Here is a 23,605-nt window from a genome sequence, read left to right as displayed (position 1 = left end):
TGATCATGGATTTCTTTGTGATGACAGCAATTCCACCTCCACGAGAGTGGCGGGGGAACGACTTGATGGAGTAACCAGTGGGTGTTAGATCCGCACACTTGGACTCATCGCCTGATGTTTTTAGCCATGTTTCTGTCAGGAAAAAGACGTCGATATTCTGGTCGTTAATAAAATTAACTATTTCTTTGCGCTGTTCCGGTGGTCCTACTGATTGGGCATCGAATAATGCAATACGCAGAGGTATCTCTTAGATAGTTGACACAAATATATTTTTAAAAAAACGTAATTACTTATGGGTTCTTTTCACAGAGGTCAGGAACGGGTACTTCATCAAAATGATACATAGATTATAATTGAAATTAAGTGCCCTCATCGCACAAAAGACAAACATAAATCTGGAAGTTCCCTGGCTTACATTCAAAGATGGAATATTGAGTTAGAACCGCACCTATGCATATTGCTTAAATAGTTTTTGTCCAGTATGTGCAATCGTGTGCCTTCTTAGATGTCCACCTTTACTAAACCTGTTATCACATATTCCACACTTAAATATTTTTTCTACAGTGTGTATCATGTGCATAATTTAATGTACACCCTGACTAAATATTATACCACACACTTCATATTTAAATGCTTTTATCCACTCCTGCAAAAGATTTCTTTCACTGTCTTCACATTTATATGGTTTTCGTTGGATTGGTATCAAACTCGAATAGAAATCCTTTATGCGAATGAAATGTTTTGGGGCAAAAATGAGTTTCAATTTGGCTATAAAACCATGCAAGGATATTGTACATTTTAAATGACATAATTTATGCAATGTTTATAAATATTTATCGTTCGAAATGTGTGTGTGTGTGTGATTTGGCTTTTTAATGTAGCTTTAACAATTTTTCAATCATATCGCTACGATATATGCAGTATGGCACATTATAGTGTTGTCTAGCACTGGGGCAGCATGCCGCAGACATGTAGCATGATGTCCCAAACAGTCACATTATCCAGACACCAGGCCAACCAGTCCTAACACTAACCTCTTAATGCTGAGTGCCAAGCGAGGCAGCTGTAAGTACCATTTTTGTAAGTCTTTGGTATGACTCGGACGGGGATTGAACCCACGACTGACCGCTTTTGAGGTGGACGCTCTTACCACTAGGCCACCGGAGCAGTGGAAATGGCAATAATGGTGAACATTAACCTAGTTTAATCTGAACTAGAACTCCACTTTTCTCCTGTTGATAAATTTAAGACCTTGTTTTGTGCAAATATCTTTGTAGAGTTTTAGAACTATTTAGCTACCTACAACACAGGTTACATGCATAACGTGTATTATGTAGTTACCTATGACACAGGTTGCAAGGATAACTTGAACTGTGTATTTATGCATGACACAGGATGCAAGCATAGCTTCTACTGTGTAGTTACCTATGACACAGGATGCAAGCATAACTTGCATTGTGTAGTACCATACGAGACAGTATTCAGTCATAACTTGTACTGAGTAGTGACCTATGACAGGTTGCAAGTATACATTTATCGTGTAATGATTTATGACACAGGTTTGTAAGAATAACTTTTATTGTGTAGTTACCTATGATACAGGTTCCAAGCATACATTTTAATATGTAGTTAACTATGACAGGCTGCAAGCATAACTTTTATTGTGTAGTGACCTATGACACAGGCTGCAAGCATAACTTGTATTATGTAGATTCCTATGACAGGCTGTAAGCATATCTTGTATTGTACAGTGACCTATGACACAGGTTGCATGCATAACTTGTATTATGTAGTCATCTATGACACAGGTAGAAAGCATAACTTTTATTATGTAGTTACATATGACAGAGGCTGCTAGCATTACTTGTATTATGTAGTTACCTATAACACAGTATGCAAGCATAACTTGTTTTGTGTAGTTATTTATGACACAGGTTGCAAGTATAACTTGTATTGTGTAGTTACCTATGACACAGGTTCCAAGCATAACTTGTATTATGTAGTTACCTATGACAGGCTGCATGGATAAATTTTATCATGTAGTTACCTATGACAGGCTACATGCTTTATTTGTAATGCATAGTTACCTATGACACAGGTTGCAAGCATAACTTGTATACTGTAGTTACCTATAACACTGGATGCAAGCATAACTTGTATTGTGTAGTTACCTATGACAGGGGCTGCAAGCATAACTTGTATTATGTAGTTACCTTTGGCAGGGGCTACAAGCATTAACTTGTATTGTGTAGTTACCTATGACAGGCTGCAAGCAAAACTTGTAGTGTGTAGTGACCTAAGACACAGGTTGCAAGAATAACTTCTATTGTGTAATTACCTATGACACAGGTTCCAAGCATAACTTGTATTATGTAGTTACCTATGACACAGGCTGCAAGAATAACTTGTATTGTGTAGTTACCCAGAGGTCTCGGATATGCTTAATCATGTGTATTAGGACAATTATTTTACTTGGGACACAGAAAATCACTTATAGATATACAGTTGTCCTCGGTACACACACATTTGCCAGATGGCAAATTCAAGGGCTTGCCAGTCCTGCTTCAACCATATGCTGGTTGGCAACATGTGTTGATCAAATGATCATTTTAGCTGTGCTGATATTTACAATGAGAAAATTCAGTGGCTGAAAGACACCCTGATGTACATGTTGTCATGGTAAGAGTACATCTGAAGAAATGACCCAATATCTTGACTAGCTGCAGAGTGGTGGTAAAATGTACTGATATTTATAATGACTGAATTCGGAGGCAGAAAGACTCAGTGATGTACTTTTGTGTAAGAGTACATCAAATGAACAACTTTACCTTTCATTATTGTGTTCATTTCCAAGTGTAGCCACATAAGCAGTGCATGTGACCTCAAAATCCAGACATGTTGAGAGTTAGACAAAATGCTGTTTGCTAATTTGCATAAGTATTTTGGGGCAAACTGGCGAAGATTGTAATGAGATTAAACAGAGTGCTAGAAGTTGCTAGAACTGATATTTCACATGGAACACTATGTGAGATGCATGTTACAAGAACTGATATTTCACATGGAACACTATGTGAGATGCATGTTGCAAGAACTGATATTTCACATGGAACACTATGTGAGATGCATGTTACAAGAACTGATATTTCACATGGAACACTATGTGAGATGCATGTTGCAAGAACTGATATTTCACATGGAACACTATGTGAGATGCATGTTGCAAGAACTGATATTTCACATGGAACACTATGTGAGATGCATGTTACAAGAACTGATATTTCACATGGAACACTATGTGAGATGCATGTTGCTAGAACTGATATTTCACATGGAACACTATGTGAGATGCATGTTGCTAGAACTGATATTTCACATGGAACACTATGTGTGATGCATGTTGCTAGAACTGATATTTCACATGGAACACTATGTGTGATGCATGTTGCTAGAACTGATATTTCACATGGAACACTATGTGAGATGCATGTTGCTAGAACTGATATTTCACATGGAACACTATGTGAGATGCATGTTGCAAGAACTGATATTTCACATGGAACACTATGTGAGATGCATGTTGCTAGAACTGATATTTCACATGGAACACTATGTGAGATGCATGTTGCAAGAACTGATATTTCACATGGAACACTATGTGAGATGCATGTTGCTAGAACTGATACTTCACATGGAACACCATGTGAGATGCATGTTGCTAGAACTGATATTTCACATGGAACACTATGTGAGATGCATGTTGCTAGAACTGATATTTCACATGGAACACTATGTGAGATGCATGTTGCAAGAACTGATACTTCACATGGAACACCATGTGAGATGCATGTTGCTAGAACTGATATTTCACATGGAACACTATGTGAGATGCATGTTGCTAGAACTGATATTTCACATGGAACACTATGTGAGATGCATGTTGCAAGAACTGATATTTCACATGGAACACTATGTGAGATGCATGTTGCAAGAACTGATATTTCACATGGAACACTATGTGAGATGCATAGCTAAATGCATGGAGTAAGACGTTTCCTTGGCCTGACATAATTCACTCTCCCTTTAATGGACAAATAAGAGTTATATGTCAGTGGTGTAAAAAAGTTAGGAAATTAAACTCAATGACAACCACTGGTTCTACTCATCTGGAAATTTAGCCACTTCAGGTATGCCCAATATGCTTCTGATAGGTGACTGCAACTTTTGCTGGTGTGACTCCTGTTTTTTCCAAAGTAGGAGTCCTGTTACTCCTAGTTTTAAAATCCCAGTGAGACCTCTGGTTACCTATGACAGGCTGCAAACATAACTTGTATTATGCAGTTACCTATGACAGGCTGCAAGCATAACTTTTATGGTTTAGTTAACTATGACACAGGTTGCAAGCATAACTATTATGGTGTAGTTAACTTATGACACAGGTTGCAAGCATAATTTTTATGGTGTAGTTAACTATGACACAGGTTGCAGGCATAACTTTTATTGTGTAATAACTATGACACAAGTTGCAAGCATGACTTCTATTATGCTGATTCTATTAATTTACCGTTCTTAAATACACAAAACACATTTTAGTGAAACCTCATAAGTTGAATGTTGATACACTTTATTTTATGCTTTATAGCTACTGCTTCACAAGAGTTTGAATAATAATCTTTGTAATTACAGTGTAGCCCCACTATAACCTGGTAGTTAGATAGAACCGTGCAATTGATTATAGCGTTTTATGTGGTATTTTCAGTTGCTTGTTGCTTTCAATCATGTTTACATGTTAAACTTCTTTTTTTCATCTTATTTGAGAGATATGGCACTTGATCGTCCATTATTTACTTCACATAATTGATAAAAAAAAGAGGAATTGAAATAAAATGTCAAGAATAAATACAATACAAATATTAACAATGCCTGGTATATGTTATTTTTTTCATCTCCATTGATATGTATGGTACTGATGGTCCATTATTTACTTCACAATGAGGCCATTTTCACTTGGAACTTATTGACTAGGTCTGATTTGACTTGATAACTAGCAATGGTGATGGTCCTTGAAGTAAGATTTTCCTCCCCCATTTCATTTCCATCTCATGTAAAAATGAATTGCAGCATAATTTGTTTTCTGTTTCTACAAAACTGTATAATTTCCAATTTATTTGTGTGGTTTGGGATGTTTGTTTTGATTTATGTCATGTTGGTTGTGGAGCAGGGCAGGTGAATGATGTGGTTGCTTTCATTAAAACTTTTATCACATTCTTCAATCTTAAATGGTTTTTCTCCTGTATGTGTCCTCATGTGATTTGTACATCTCCACCACAATTCAAAACTTTATTACATATTTCACATTTTAATGGTTTTTCTCCAGAATGTATTATCATATGCCTCATCAGATGTCTGTCCTCACTAAAAATGTTACTACATACTTCACACTTGAATGCTTTTATCCTGACTATACCATCTATTACATAATCAACACTAAAATTATTTTTCTCCAGTAATGAATCATCATGTGCCGATTCTGAGTTATATTTCACCTTTCAGCACATATTTAACACTTAAATTGTTTTCCTGCAGTATGCATTCTCATGTGCAATATTAGCTGTCCACCCTGACCAAACATTCTGTCACATTCTGCACACTTAAATGTTTTTTCTCCAGCATGCATCATCATGTGCTTCTTCAAATCTCCGATCTCACTAAATCTGTCAGCACATTTTTCACACTTAAATGGTTTTTCTCCAGTATGTATCCTTGTGTGCTTATTCAAGCTTGCATTCCATCTAAACATTTTATAACATACTTCACACTTATATGGTTTTTCTCCAGTATGGATCCTCATATGCTCATTCAGGAATTTACTTCGAGTGAAACTTCTATCACATACTTCACACTTAAATGGGTTTTCTCCAGTATGTATCCTCATGTGGTCATTCAGAGGTCCACTTTGAATAAAACTTTTACCACACACTTCACACTTAAATGGTTTTTCTCCAGTATGTATCCTCATGTGATTGTTCAGATTTCCATTTTGACTAAACTTCTTATCACATACATCACACTTATATGGTTTTTCTCCAGTATGTATCCTCATGTGCTGATTTCGATTTCCACTTTGACTAAACATTTTATCACATACTTCACACTTAAATAGTTTCTCTCCAGTATGTACCCTCATGTACTTATTCAGATTTCCACTGTGACTAAACATGTTTTCACATACTTAACACTTCAATGGTTCTCATTCAAATTTCCACTGTTAAAAAAAATATTATTACAACATCGCACATTTAAGTTTTCTTTCCCCTGCATTTTCCGTCGTGTGGTTATTTAGATTACATTCTAACCTACACCTTCACATTTAAATGGTTCCTTTCAAGCACTAATATTACAGTGAACATTTTGGTGACCATATTCGACACAATCTTTACACTTATATGGTTTTTCTCGGGTGAGTATAAAACTCGAAAAGGACTCCTTCTTACCAAAACGGACGTTTCCCTTTGGTTACAAGGAGTTTTAATTGGTTACGAAAGCTGTCATTATTGGTATTTGAAGATTTAGCCTATATAAAATTTAATAAACAAAGTTTATCAAGAATAACAGAAAGGCAAACTTTGATTTTGACGAGTATTTTGTTGTTCAGCACAAAACAAGTACGTAAAATAGACTTCCATACGGCAAATGACCCGAAAGTGAATCTTTATTTATCAATAAAAGCCTTCTATGATTAATTTTTAATTTATATTAGACACAACTGTTAAAAGGCTATGCTGATGGACGTCTAACATTCGAAATATATCTTTAAATATATAATTTTAATTGTTACTAATTGAGCTAGTTTTCTGCAATCTGATTGGTTACAAAAAGGTCGCCTAATACTTATCTGGCATTTTTGCACATCGTAAAATTATGCGGACTAGCTTGGTTCCCATTTTCCATGTAATTTTATGAGAGGATTATATACATCAATACCTCACAAAACAATACCCCCAACCCACCCACCACGTGATATCCAATGAAACTTTGTTTTGATACTTCCTTGTATCCTCCGTTCTACCCAAACGTCAACAAAAGAACTGATCAATTTTGCACAGGTATGGTTAGATGTTTCATTGTCCCTTTGTCTGTCTGATGCAATATCTCACTACTGGTACGCCTCGCTTGATGTTTGTCTGCACTTGCCAAATCGTTTACATGCAACTGTGAAAGCGGAAACCTGACCATTTTAGCGACACAAAGGACTTAAATCACTTTGAAGCGACTAGCCGATTCAACCGTCTAATTACCGAATAAACATATAGGCGGCCATCCGCTGTTGGCTTCACGCCCTCAGCCAACTTTCATAAACTTTACGTAGCCCCTTAGCCAAAATCACGGCCGTAAGGATGGAAAAATTCTGACAATATTTCCTCACAGATGAAACTTGGGATTTAACCAAATGTGTCATTTAGTGCATAGGTAGATGGAAAAGGGATTTCTGATTACAAAAATGACTTTTCGTTTATAAGTAATATCTTTCAAAGTTGTTTGATTATGGTTTAAAGCACGCAACTGTTTAAGGGCAATACATAATATAATGGTGATAATTCAAAATAGTTTTCTTTCAAAAAGCTTCTAATAAACTTTAATATAAGCATAATTGTTCTATTACAGAAGGTAGTCAGACGTGAGTCGCTTAGGGTTTGTAAAGACGAACTTATTGAGACATATATAAAAAGAACATATGTTTACTATCAATATTTACTATCTAAACCCCACTTATCTCCACTTTGGCTATCTCAAGAACCGGTGTTTTTCGTGCGTTTGGGTACGGTACCGAGAAATTCCTTCTTTGTTACGCTATATTTTCGCCTGCTTATCTCGACCCCTGCTAAGTAGATAACCCCGATATGTCGTGAATAAGTTTCAGTCCGAAGTAACAAGCGGACCCGCTTATTTCAACGAAGTGCAACTTTATGGGTCTATCCTAAAATCAAATTACTATTTAGATGGGGAACAGGGACCCCTATGGGGAAAAGTACGTGATAATGACGTCATAGGGCTATGTCACATGGCGCCACTCGAAGTGAACAGGTCTATGAAAGAGTCCGGAAAAACGTCCCCATAGGGAATACACTCACACAACAATACACGAAAACCAAGTTACAAATCTTTCTCCTCTTATAGTAATACCTTCCTATTGTAGATTTCCCTTACTGTACAGAATTTTCCCCTTTAAATGGGAATCTAAACCCTTTAGAAAATATTTGGCAATAAACTAATAAATAAAAAGAGGCAGCCTAATTCGAGTTGGGAGATATACATACAAAATAAAGAGAGTATTGACACCACCCGAACACAGCTGACCTCATTTCCCAAAACTAGTAATGGGAAGAACAACACATCATATAGCACTCATGGCACATTAGGAGATTTTTTTCTGTAAAACCTTAGTACATTGTTACTTCGCCCAAATTCAAAATTATCTAACCAGACTAAATGAATAAAATTTTAAAAATTTGATCCAATAATAAAGATCTTAGAACAGCTGGGAAAAATTTGAAATAGATGGCTATCCCGACACATAAACAAAGTATAGCACACATACAATATAGCATATACATAAATAGCACACATGGGATATTAGGAGACCTCTAGCCAAGGTCAACTAAAAAGAATAGGGAAGGAATCCCGAGTTAGGTGATGGAAACCTATTCGGATGAACAACCCTATAGAATACACTAGGGAAATCAAAAATACCCCGTCAAAATTCTTAAAAATCTTTTTGACCGAAATTCTTTTGAGTAAAGTAGACAAACAACACATCTGAGGGGGACATAATTATACATAACACACCTTTCATTTTTTTGGACAAGTGGGGGAGGGGGCATCTGTCTGGTGCCCCCCCCAAAAAAAAAAGTGCAACTTTTAACGTCCATCTAGGAGAAATGTTCCAAACAATTATGTTTTCATACATATGCTCAGCATTGGCGACTCTAGCCACGATTTATTTCATTTTTTAATACATTCAAGCATTCCACTATGGCTTTGGATAGTGATAGGATGATCATCATCAGCAGCAGCAGCAACAATTTCTTGCTAGCAAGATTGTGTCTGCTTGGTTGTCACCGACTGGAATATTTCCTCATCAATAAGTTCACCATAGGCACTAGCATCATCTTCCACGTGTATATAATTAGAAAATTCTTCTGGAGCAATGCATCTCGAGTCAGTAATCTCATCATCCATTTATTCAAGACACATTTCTAAATAATGTTCTTTCAGTTTTGCTGCAGCCAAACACTGCAAGTGAAATTCTTCATTTAACATTTCTGGCAAACAATGGAACCTACACAATGTAAAGAGGTCGGCATCCATGGACGGCATGCTTCGCAATAAAAGAACCTTTGTGTTTGATATCCTGCCGGTAAGATCAAGCAATGAGTTTATTGCTCGCTGTTGCGTTTATTCACCTCCCTGGCATCTGTTTACCATCTGGAATCATAAAAACTGACACAAAGTGTCATTGATGGGTAAGTATTATGCACAACATTAACTGGCTTTTTGTTACCATACTGACGAAAGGATTATCATTTGCACTTACAGTGAATGTACATGTTCATGAATTTTCATATAGATATAATGATTCCTTTCTTTGGCGAGATAATAACATATAGATAAACAGAATATAATACAGTCTTGGTTACGTTGCACCTTACACCGTAGCATTCGTTAAATTGCATTTAAGCAGTCGGTTGGTATTTTTCTCTCCTTCTCTTGTTTGATATTTTGGTGGATCCAGTTTTCAGTTTGATAACATTTTCAAACCTCTGAGTACAACCAAACACGATTCATTTGTCTATATGCACATCAATGAACAATGTGTCGTGTGCTATCTGATATATGCGATACACACTATAGTATGGAGACATATGCTACGTATCGTACATGTAATAAGTGGATATATAACTAATATGAAAATAAACCCAAATTGTATTTGAAAATATGAAGTAAAGGCAGCAGCATTAATACATTGTAAATATCTTGTGATTCCCTAGGTTAGACACATTGAATGAAAATAGGTACAAAAAACAAAATCACGTGTTTATTGATTATTAATATGATTTTATCTTTAAAATCAAAGCAATTATTTAATCCACTCCACATATTAAAACAAATATTGTTTGAGATGATCAGTAGGGTCATTTTATTCATTGAGAAATCATTTTTTAACATAAAGGTCATTTTAAAGTTCAAACAAATGGTATTTTGTGTTCACGGAAAGTAATTTTTCTGAACTGATTTGTTTGCACTAATTCATTGTTAAATAAAAATATAAATATAAAATGTTATTTTTAATGCCCTCTTAATACAAAGGGAAATACCTTTTCCCTCAGATGGACTACTTAGGTAGGATTACAAAGAGTCTCTTTTTGGATAAAATAATAGATGTTTGCAGCAACAATTCGTTCTAGTGTTTACAAGAAAATATCTTTCTTACACCGCAAATGCCTTACCGAACAATGTGAATGGTGTTTCGACAAAATGAACATTTCATTTCTTTACAAAAGGCTAAACTATTGATTATAGTGTAAACAACTTTTAACAATCCTCTTTAAATACTTATCGTTCGATATAAAAATGAAAACTATGTAAATGAACACGGATCCCGACTGCTATAAGAACGTGTTATGCTTATGCCTTTAAAACAACACACTGCTTTTATGTAATTGTTTCAAACAAATAATGGCAATGGGTGATTCATGTTTATCATTTAAACGAAGCTTGTAAAAGGTATGTGAATAAACCAAGATTTGCGAAGGGGAAGTGTTTAAGGCTTTGAAAAGACAATATAGTCGGACACATTTAGAAAGATCGTAAACTTCCTAACAATATGTATCTGAAATGTTCAGTATAATAATGACATCTATTTCACATTCAGATTCTTTGTAAATTAGTTCATATATTCTATTGATTTGAACAGTGTACTTCAGAGTGACTTGTAAATCGTATTTTATAATATGTAACAAATTTCAGTACTCGAAATTCCGAAAGCCTGGCTCTTGGGAACTTTCTAATTTCGGATCGTTCCACTCCCATTTTCTAAATAAGGTGCCCATTGAGCCGGTTAAACATAACTCCTACGAAAACTGTTATCAGACTGATGAAATGCGTTAATTTATTTTCAAGATTTTGAATAACTTGTAATGTATTCATATGTATTCCAATGAAGATCATCTACTTAGCATGCTTCCATTAAAAGCTGTACACTTTGTGTCAAATTGAAGCGTGTGACCTATAAATGTGGAACATTCTGTCTGGGTAATACTCTAACTAGTAATCTTATAACTTTAACATACATTTGGTTCCCAAATATGGTTTTGAATATTTAAATACAACAAAAAGGACCCAGTCTAAACCAATATAGTATGTAATGGATAGATTTTCAATATTTACAATTGGTAGAGTGATGCATGACCGCACAAATGGACGAGAATAGTATGTATACACTATAAATTGGAGAGTTTATATCAAATGTGTTATGTTTTTTTGTGGTATTATAGGTGCGAAAGTGATTGAACATGGTCGTGTTGGCTTTAGAGCCTTTGATTAAAAATAGCTTGTTATCAATGTATGGTCGATTTCTTTCTCATCTGCACACTCATTATAGACGTTAGTATGATCCCTTATTATATTAATTCGACTGTTGCAATGTTTGAATTTTTCTTGTCATTGAACCGTACGTTGCAAAGATATGATCAATTAATTTATCTTGGCCTATAGCTGGATATCATGTTCCACATACTGATCAGATTTGTTTTAATTGTCAGGCACACAGCACACTAGGGCCTCCAACAAAACAATATAGAATTGAATTCTTAATGCTTACCCACCATAACTCAGAAGTGTCAACGGTCCTCGTCATTAATGGGGTACGCAATGTCATGCATGATTGACAAAAGTCGTAGCTGTTGATCTAATATGACGAATCTTGTTCTAAACATATGGAGTGCACAGGAATGTAAAATTTCCTGACAGATATGTGTAAACGGTCGGTGTGTCGCAGAATTCTGCTAGGCTGTATGTCATATTGATGCACAACAACCATCTTTACAAAGAAATGTTTAATGTATTTGATTTGTTGCAAAGTGTAAAGTGTCACTGCAGGATGATTCTGGTGTGCTTGGCACTTCTACAATTTCTTCGTGTGTTTATCATTTGTCATTGTGATATTTTCCGTAAAGAAAAGAAAATCAGCTCTTCCACAATCGAGAAGGAATGTTTGGCTTTATATCTGCTTGCAATAGTTTGTAGCGTATGAGTTCAACTCTTCCAATTATTGCTTTAGGGATCAAAACCCACTTGCTTTTCATTAGCTAAATCAAAACCAATAATCAAGATTGTTTAGGGCGAGTATAGTGTTGCAGTAATACAACAGTGATATTAGGGATATCTAAGAAAAGGATAATATAATTACATCTAGGAAAATGATAATATAATTGCAAATGTACGTCCATGTATATAAAGGTAATATATTACGTTATGTGTATTTCGTGGCATTTAGATATTACTTATATGGAATGTAAAAGCCATATAAATATTTGACTAACATCTAAAACAAAGATTTCATGAATTTATTCTTTCCTTTATGAGGGAACGTGTTATGGATAAGCATATTGTGTGCTTAAATTTCAGATGTCATTGTAGATTGTATTTTAAAATAATGCTTACATCTAAACAAGTTTTATTTAAATTTGAATTCAAAGCTAACCCTTGTGTATGAGCTCTGAATTTTCTGGAATAAACATGTTAACAATTGGAAGGAAAGTTCCACTAAAAATGACCTACATGTAGATAATTCCAGGCATTTCTCACAAATAAATGTTTAGCACACCACACTTCTCACAGAGTCGTCAAGGATGACCACTGCCTAGTAGATATGGTCTCTATTAATCTGCATGGTTTGCTGATGGACACCTGCGAGCATGCTCTTTAGAGGTTTGTGTAGACAGACGCCAATCTATCTACATCGTTACTAGACGATTACACACATTTCCAAGTTAGTATGAAGATTAATTTTGTTTCTCTCATTAGGGCTAATCCCATTAGGGCACAAAAAATCTCACTAAAGCGCATTCAAAAAATATATATAAACGGCGATCTTGTCACTGTTAGAAAATAATTACAAGACAGAAACCAGAGAACCATCAATACACATAATTTTATACAACTATTATACCTTACACCGATGATACTGTTCGGTTACAAGTCAGGCAGTTGATGGCTTTGGGATTTGCACCAAGACTGCTTATCCGGTCAATCTTTCAACAGCTTCGTTCCTCCGCTTCACATGTTTTGGCGCCTCTATTCGGATATTTCGAACAACAGTGGATGGTAAACATTCCTATACAAATGTGGAATGTCAACCAGGTCATCCTACGAACGAACAATGGGATGGCATAACCGCTTTAATCGTCTGGTCAACAAACATCATCCGAACATCTGGCCTCTACTTACAGCAATTCGTGACGAGCAGGCATGTTCCGCCGTTACACGATTGCAAATCACTGCAGGACAAGAAGTGGTACGTCCAAAACAAGAAATATTTGGACATTGAAAAATGCATTCAGAGACTGACGGTAATGTACAACGATGGGAGAATTGATGTTATTGAACTGATAATTGGTATTAGCCATATTCTGAATCAACCCATTTAAAATAAATATAAAGTGACAGTTAACAAATGTGTTTTTCATTCTGAATCAACCCATGTAAAATAAATATAAAGTTACAGTTAACAAACGTGTTTTCCATTGTTCACGCTCTAGTGATACTAGTTCTTCGCGCTCTAATGGGATGCGCCGTAATAAGATTAGCTCTAGTAGGACAAAAATAATTTTTGCGCTTTAGCGTGATAAGCTCTAATCGTTTGCGCTCTAATGAGATGTTACCGCTGACTTGGCGCGTTGTAGTTTACAGCTCAAATTATGATGCCATCATTAACAGCGGAAATTTGGTAATTGTTTCTAATTAAGGTGACCTCAGCGTATTGTTAAAATGAATAATAATAATTTGGAAAATTGTCAAATCTGAAATATTCAACAAATGTAAGGTAGTCTGCGTGGATGCATCCACTTGTATTTTGATATTTGTTCGTTCTTGTAATTAAAATTATACAATTTGTTTTATGATGATATAAAATAACAGTTATATGGAAATGATGCGTCAATACCCTAATTCATTATAGATCAAAAGACGTTTAATTATTTAAATGAAGTTTTATGTTTGTGACTACTGGAGCGTTTGGCTATTGAAGCATAAGACATACCAAGCAATTTATTTCATTAGCATATAGCGGATTTCTGTATTCGGTACTCTGCTATACAGCTAAAATGGATTTAGGGAAAGACATATAGCTGATTCCTCATCTCTCTCTCTCTCTCTCTCTCTCTCTCTCTCTCAATAAAATGATGGTTGTCAAATTTCCATTTCTCTAAAATGATGTATTGACTTGACACAAATAAAAGACCCGCTACTAGCAGTAGTACCAAGTTTGGTCTCTGTGTATATGGTATCTCAAATTGGTTTAGCATTTTCTACTTCATATTACGAAATCATTTACTAAAAACACATTGTGTTCTTGGAATGTTCAGATGCATTATTTTCTTTATTTTTATTGCAGTTCGAGCATTATGCTTTGTTAAGCATCAAATGAAATTCAGTAATATTGCATTCTGCAGTGAAAAGGACGATAATGAATGATGGATGTCAAACATTACAAAATATTCTCATTTATATTTGACAAATGTGAAAAGTTTTTTTTTCTTTCTTCTCCAAATCTAAAAAGGGCCCTAGGTTCCTCGATAGAGCACCAAAGCAAAATCATATGTGTCTATTTACTCATGATGTGTATAATATCAAATAAACATGCGCAAGAATAAAACGATGGCAACACTTCAATTGACAGGTGACTACGTATATGTGTACGTTTATGTGTGTGATGACGTTTTGTCAGTTGGGTGGGTTGTGGGCCACGACCTTGTCCTGGCGATTTTTACTATTACCTTGTACTCTTCCTTCTGACAGTCTATCACATGCTTATAGAGGGGTCTATTTAAACTTGTGATTTGTATTATAAAAATGTCACTATGCCATTCATTTTCTTATTGAAATAAATTTATCTTGTGACGAATGAAAGAACCAAAAATATCCCGTCGGAAAGAACAATCTAGACTTATCAGTTAAATGTCCAGTCCCATGCAGTGGACACATAGTTAAAACTGAACAAGTATGTATATTCAGCCTCGTGACTGTCGTTATGTGAATTTAGAATTTGATCTTGTTTCTGAGGATTAATTTTCATGATAAAGACGAAATACATGTAGAGGACCGCTCCGGTGGCCTAGTTGTTAGAGCGTCCACCTCGGAAACGGGAGGTCGTGGGTTCGAACCCCGACGGAGTCATACCAAAGACTTTAAAAAATGGCACTAACAGCTGCATCGATTGGCGCTCAGCATTAAGAGGTTAGTGTTAGAACTGATTGGCCTGGTGTCAGGATAATGTGACTGGGTGGGACATCATGCTACGTGTCTGAGGCATGATGCCCCAGTGCTAGACATCACTATAAATTGCCACACTGCAGACATCGTAGCGATATAACTGAAAAATTGTTAAAGCTACGTTAAAAATCCTAATTACACACACACACACACACACACACACACACACACACACATAAATACATGTAGACATATTTCTAATATGATATATATATTTTATTTTTTTCATCTCCATTGATATGTATTGCATTGTAGGTTCAGTTGTCTTATGTATGGCACTCGTATTCCATTTTATGCATAACACTAATGGTTCCATTGATATTATGGCACCGATAGTTCGTTTGATTATTTATTGCACTTATGGTCCATTGTTACGTATTGAACTCATGGTCCGTTATTTACTTCACAATGAAGCAGTTATCACTTGGAACTTATTGGCTGGGTCTGTTTTGACTTGATATCTAGCACAGGTGATGAAGTAGAATTTGTCTCCCTTGTTTCATTTCCAACCAATGCAAATAATAAATACTGCATAATATGCTTTATGTTTCTAAAAAGCAGAACTCTTTCCAATGATTTGTTCTGGCTATTGTATGTTTTGTTTGATCTACATTAAGTTTATTGTAGATTTGGACAGAAATTTGGTTGGTGGGGTGAGAAATATACTTTCCACATCAATATTACGGCACGTCTCATTTTGAGCGTAAGGATATCTGAATATCATATTGAACCATCTTTCTTATCTTTCACAAGCAAATATATCGATCAAAATGAGCTGAAATCAATCATTTGATCCATAACGGCTTAAGAAACGTTTTTGAAAAGTTTTTAAAAAGTCAGTTGTTATTATACAAGTTCATATTTCTAAAAGCATTTCAGGAATACTCGGTTTTGACATTAGACACAAAGTCATCTTCCATTAGGCACATGTCTCATTTTAATACACTGAAGATGAAACATCTTTGAACAGTTCTCGCTTTCATTCAACATCATCCTCCTTCCATCATCTTCACCAGAATTATAATACTTGACCGTACTTATTAAAAACTTTTTGCCAGCTGTCTTAGCACAAGTACTGGATTTCGCGAAAATGTATTTGTACATAAAAGTTCTGGTATAATGCATATGCTCTGTACTCTTAATTCCGTAATACTTTACCCGATGGCCATTCTCCTGGAATGCTCTTTCAAGATGACTATCTTGGGGACTCCATCCAAAATATTCCTTTTTATTTTTCAATCTTGTCTGTTTCTCAAAAATGACTGTCTCTATTTCATAGCAGTTTGCATGATTGTGGTTCTACCTCACTATCCCGTCTTTCGATATACGCTAGGGATCCTCCAGGTTTATTTTGTATTTCGAGCTATAAGGAAACTTAATTTCATTTAAAACCTATGTACCATTTCCGTCACTGTTTTAGGATTTTATGCAAGGTCAAGGGTAAGAAGGCCGACATTGTTGTGGGTCAATTACTTAATTGGCTGAGTGTGTTATGGGGAAATTTCTAAATCAAATTTGTATCGGCCGACCTTGTTCTGGGTCGACTCCGTTATGGACTGACTCCGTTATGGGACGAGATCTCCCGTTTCTCCTTGTAAGAAGTCCATCCTGGCTAAACATTCTATTACATACGTCAGACTGCAAAGGGTTTTCTCCTGTCACTAAACATTTTATCGCATACTTAACACTTTGATGGTTTTCACAGTTATGTATCATTATGTAATGATTAAGAGCTCCACTTTTTGACTGGATCTTTTACCAGATACTTAACACTTAAATGTATTTTCTCCAGTGTGCGTCCTAATGTGCATTGCTCGATTCTTGTTTTTTTTTATTAACCTCGTAATAGGTTGACCAATGGGTCGGGGAACCATCCCAGGGTCACCTTACAATCAAACATTTCTGGTTATCAGATAATCTAGGGATAATAAATATAATCTACAGAGAAAGTAAAAAAGAAAACACACACACACACACACACACACACGCATATACACATGCATATGGCACACACACACACACACACACACACACACACACGCATATACACATGCATATGGCACACAATCTAGGTGACATGGCCTTTGTGATATTACAATATTTTGTTCCTGTCTACCATCAAGTCAGAGACAAGTTAAATGTTCATTGTTGAGGTCCATTTTTGAAGGAATTGGTCCTCTTTTTTATTTACCTTAGCAGTGTATTTTTCAATGTTCTTATGCATTGCAACTATTTGCAAAAAAGCAAAAATAGAAGGATTTTTCATATTGAATCTGCAAGTATGAATATAATATTTTGCCAAAATAAGCAGAAAATTACCCAAACTGTCCAGTTGTTCACTTCCTAAAAATGTTTCTTTTTTGGACAGATGTACAATATTTGGGCAAAAAGGTGCAAAAACTTCAATAAAACGGTACCAAAACTGTGATGTAATATTGCAGTCATAAAAGAGATGCTCAATACTTTCAGTTTCACTCTTACAGAAAGTACATTTGTTGTCATCAAATATGTTAATTCTTTTAAGAAAATCATTAGTAGCGATTATTCTATGGATTAATTTAAAGTTAAAAAAGATCAACTTGGTATCCTTGGTACAACATTTTGCCCGGCTATATATATCAGACCACTCCTCACTACTTATATTTTTATTAAATACTTGCATCCAAGTTTCTTGCTTCGCAGTGTGTTGCCTTTTAGTTTCCTGTAAAAGATCTTTGTAAACAAACTTGAGTGAATCTTGTTTTCGCAAGTTCGTTATTTTATCCTCCTGCTTATCAAAATTATTATGTACTAGGTGGTTTTTTATGGCATCTTTCCATGCTTTAGGAATTCTGGATATTAAGGAGAAGTATTTCAAGAAATCATCGCTTCCAGTTTTTTGTTTTATTATCTCAAAAGGTATTAAATTACCGTGATCATCTACTGGATCGTTCAGAATTTCCAAACCAGCTTCTGTCCAGGATTTGTATTGATAAATCATTTTAGGGGGGACAAAATTTAAAATACTCATGGATAGATACTCGTTAGGACTTTGCGGTTCTTCTTTCCATTTAGATACTGCCAAAATTACATCTCTCCAAAAAATGTTTTTAATGAACTTACTAAATTCTTCTAATTTCCTTCTCCCTAAATTCCAAATATCCTTTTTATTTCTGAGTATAGTTGTATTGACTAAATTCTGCCACGCTCCATCTTCCTTTTCCAGCAATCTTTTAACCCATCTTATCTTGATATACCTAATGAATGAAAATATGTGTATCATATTTAGTCCTCCCTCGTTTTCTGGGGAAACTAGTATATCACGTTTTATTCTCTTTACTTTCCCAACCCATACAAATTTAAATAACGTGAGATTTAGTTCTGCTTCAACTTTTGCTGATGGGTTAGGAAGTGCTGAAAAAAGATGTATGAATATGGGCAGAACAAGAGTCTTTACAACAATTACTTCACCAACTATTGACAGATGTCTTTGACTCCAGCTTACCAGTATTCGTTTTGCCTTTGTTAGTTTCTTCATATAATTAATTTCCACCATCTGTTGTAAATCTGGAGAAAATTCTATGTCAAGGAGTGTAAAGTTAGAAGAGGACCAAATTAGGCCCATTTCGGAACATATTCTTTCATTAGAAAATTTCCTGTTTCCAATCCAAATAACTTTTGTTTTTGTTATGTTACATTTAAGTCCCGATAATAGAGAGAAACCTTGCAAGATATTCATAGTTGCTTCAAGAGAAAAACTAGATCCATCAAGAAGAATAAAAGCGTCATCGGCATACTGACCCAATTTATATTCACTGGCGTCAAAGATTACTCCCCGTACATCCAAGTTTTGCTTTAAAGTTATAGCTAAAATCTCGACCTCAATGATAAACAAATAAGGTGCAAGGGGATCTCCTTGACGACATCCTCTTTCAAGTCTAAAAAATGATGACATATGTCCATTATTTATAACACAAGTATTAGAGTCATTACAAAACAGTTTAAACCACTTACAAACGGAATCACCAAAATTAAAAGATTGTAGAGCTTCTTCCACAAAGATCCAGTTAATTCAGCCAAAGTCTTTTTCGAAATCTATTAACAATAATAAACCATATCTGTTTTCATTCTCAAGTTGGTCCATGAAATCATATAATAGTCTGGTGTTTTCTCCAATGAATCGACCCTTCAAATATCCTTTCTGAGTATCGCTGATTATTGATGGAAGAACCTTTTTAATCCTAGCTGCAATTGCTCCCGAAGCAAGCTTATAATCAGTATTTAAAAGTGATATAGGTCTCCAGTTTTTAAAACATCTTCTGTCTTTTTCCTCCTTTGGTAGACATGTGATGACTCCTTGAGTCTGAAAATCTGAAAGTTTTCCTACAGTATATCCGTAATTTATTGATCTACATATAAATCCCCCCCAGAGACTTCCAAAAGAATTTATAGAACTCTACAGTGAATCCATCCGAGCCAGGACTTTTTCCATTTTCCATCCGTTTTAGAGACATACCGAATTCATTAATTGTAAGCAGACCCTCGCATGATTCTCTTTCCTTTCGACTAAGTTTAATATTGTGATTAAAAAATCTATTTCGAGTTTCTTGAGTAGCCTCGTCATCAAGCTGAGCAATTCTACTTTTGAACGATTCCATATAAAACTGTTTTTGTGCTTCTAAAATATCTATTTGGTCAGATATACTTGTCCCATCATCTAAAATAATTTCCTTTATTGTCTTATTAACATAGTTTCTTTTTTCAAGATTTAAAAAGTAATTTGTGCTTTTTTCCCCAAATTCATACCATCTAGTTTTAGATCTTAATATAAAACCTTCTATGTATTTTTTCCTAGATTCCTCTAATTCTGCTTTTTTTTCTCTCTAAATTTTCCAGAATTTCCCCATTTATGTTATTCGACAGTCCCCCCCCCCCCAATTTCTATTATTTCCTGCTCAATTTTCTTTAATTTTTCCCGTTTCTCTTCTGATTTCCTAATAGAATAACATAGTTTCAGATCTTATTTTCATTTTCAAAATTTCAAAGAACATTTGGTCGTTACAGGAAAGAGAAACATGGAGAGAGTCGTTTATATTTCCTCTACATAATATTCATTTACAGTGTCAGTTATACACTTTTTGACCAAATCAGTATACTCAATGTTCCTCAACAGTTGGGTATTAAATTTCCAATATTCTTTTCCCCTTGGAAACGTTGAAAACGCCACACTCAAAACAATAGCTGAATGATCAGTCTTGTACCCTGGTAAGATACATGCATCAGCTGTATTCATTTGAATGTCATCCGATACAAGAAAGTAATCTAGTCTACTTTGTTTCAAGGGAGATTTTTGCCTCCAGGTATACATTTTTAAGTCTTGGTTGGAATTTCGCCAGGGATCAATTAATTCCAATTCGTTTTACAGGTCTTGAATCGCTACCCTAGACTGTTGGTATTTGTCATGTAAAATATTATAAGTATCCAAATCTAAGTCTTGAACAGTATTCCAGTCTCCGCACATTATAATTGATGAGTTCTCAAAAAATAAAGTCTCCTCCTTTAACTTTCTAAAAAGGCCAGGATTATCATCATTATAACCATACAAATTCACGAGGGTTATTCTGTTGCCATTAATTGTATTATCTAAAATAATAAATCTCCCTTGACTGTCACATCTTTCTCTATGAATTATAAATTCAAAAGTATTTCTAAAAAATATTGCAACCCCAGCACTCTTACTAGAGCAGTGGCTAAATATACATTTGTATCCCCATTCAGCTGCCCAATATATTTCATCGTTCTTTGTACTATGAGTTTCTTGCAAGCATATTATAGATACATTCTTTTGTTTTACCCAGTGGAAAATATCCCTTCGTTTTAAGACTGAACCTTGCAGGCCTCTAACATTAATAGATATAATTTTTATGTTATTATCCATGAAAACAGCAGAAATTTTACACATACATATTCTTGTACAGGAGAGTATGAAGTAATTATCACCTTGAGTTTATCATATGCATGGCTTTCACACTCACACTCACACAGAATACAAACATCCATAATAAAATCATCCATGGTGTTACAGTAAATGCTGTAGCTTTGGCTGCGTTTAACATTGATACAGTATACTATGGACAACAAGTGAAACAACTCCATTTGCGATAACTCTTATGCACCTCTGACAGACCTTTCCGGAGCTAAGACAGTTTTGTAAACCAAACGGCACAGATTAAAAAGAATATAAATTACAACTTAATGAATGAAAGAAGGGGTAAAAGGGAAGAAAAAGAAAAGGTGAAAGAGCGCATACATGGAAGTGGTGGGTGATTGAATGTATGAGCAAAAAATGTGAGACTGAGAGATTTATCGTGGAAGAGTAATGTTGAGAAAAGTGAGTAAACAACTGAGTAAATGTGTATATGAGAGTACAAGAGTGAAAGATGATTTATAAACTAGTGAGAGAATTCATTAGGGAGAGATATAATAGTGGACCAGCGAATAAACAAACATATTAATTAATTAAGGATAAAATTGGTGAGGGAAAGAAATGTCTTATAAACAAAATATTAAAACAAATTAGAGTAGAAAAAGGAGTATAAAAACGAAAGTTCACATACCTATTCGGTCATTTTCATAAGTTCATAGAACTGCATATTACACTTATAATCTAATTTTCTCATCAATTTCATCATAGATGTCAAATTTTATCCTTTTTCCTGATTTGGTTTTACCATACACAGATCCATTAAAGTACCATGCACTGTCAATTTCTTGATGCCTATATAATTTATTGATAAGTTCAGTATTCAGCCTGGTTACATCCTCTACCAGTCTAATTCCTTTGTACTGCAGAAAATCCTTCCTCTTCTTGATATTTGGAAGTTTACAATCCAGACTCCAAAATTTGACAATCACTGGCCTTGGTTGTCCCTGTCGACCTGGAATTATATGCACAGCCACTATGTCCCTGTTATCTAAATTAATTTTTGTAACTTCCTTCACCAATTTCGGAATTCTCTCTCTCTCAGATTTTCATTTTGCTCCTCATCCAGCCCTAAAACTTTTATGTTCAGCTTCCTTGAATATTGTTCGAATTGGTTTGAAGCTGCACTTGCTTGCTCTGATCTCCTCTCATAATCTTTCATATCAATCCTCATTTTATCATTTTCCTTCTTTGCTTCTTGTAATTTTTCTAGCAATTGGTGATTTTCAAATTCCAGTGAATCCACCCTATCCATCAACTCTCCTGTTCTCTCCTTTACTACCCTTTCACTTTCTGCTACTATCTCCTTTCTCAGTTCTTCCTTCACATTCTCTAACAATTTCCTCACAATAGTTGTAACAATTTCTGTTAGGTCATCTTTTTTCACCAAGTCAGCAATAGCAGATGTAAAATCTGCTTTTGAAATGCTCCCTCTGAGACTTTGCTTTATTTCATCCAAGTCCAGCTGAATTGTACTCAATGTTGATTCACTCATACTTGTGTCAGATGTCTCCATTAGGGTGCCACTCTGTAATCTGGTTTTTATTTGTTGCTTGCCTTGATCTTTCTTTCCACTCATACTTGTAGATAATCTTGTTTGGACTAATTGTTTCTCACTACTCAGTTGTGACACTGACATTTATTACTCACCATGTGCCAAACAATTCTTACAATTGAAGGCAAACTACACTGAAGTAAGTAAATGAGTCAAACAGATCAGGTAGGGAATGTCTCAAAACTGCACCACTAAACTTCCATCTCTATTCCATCATATTTGAATTTTGAGTGGAAAAACACATTATTTTTTTTCAAAATTGATTAAGATCTACCAATAATGTTTTATGTCCTGCATTCCTTGAATATTCACACATAATCCCAACAAGTATGAACCATTTCACTGTAAAAATAACCACTTGTAACTGCCAAAATCTACAGAGACCACTTTACTAGTTTCCACCTATAGCCGCCATTACTGAACACCCCGCATTGCTCGATTTCTACTTCAGGTGATTAATAAATTCATGTCTCAGATGGTGTCTGAGTAAAGAAAACGTCTGACCTGTTTCTGCGTCATATAAGTTAAAACGATATTGG

At 35.1% G+C, this 23,605-nt stretch overlaps 1 protein-coding gene across 1 annotated transcript in view; it reads right to left on the bottom strand.

Moving 5' to 3' along the window:
- LOC149783731 (uncharacterized) overlaps positions 1 to 23,605 on the bottom strand; it is a 73,206-nt gene that overhangs the window by 36,917 nt on the left and 12,684 nt on the right. The window contains exon 3 of the mRNA XM_089932894.1: positions 5,563 to 6,228. Coding sequence (XP_089789020.1) covers positions 5,563 to 6,228 — 666 coding nt within the window. The remainder of the gene's footprint in view (positions 1 to 5,562; positions 6,229 to 23,605) is intronic.

The sequence above is a fragment of the Sinohyriopsis cumingii genome, chromosome 14, assembly GCF_028554795.1.
Source record: "Sinohyriopsis cumingii isolate HCF-2022 chromosome 14, ASM2855479v2, whole genome shotgun sequence".
NCBI lineage: Eukaryota > Metazoa > Mollusca > Bivalvia > Unionida > Unionidae > Sinohyriopsis > Sinohyriopsis cumingii.
This window is presented reverse-complemented; position numbering and strand designations above follow the sequence as displayed.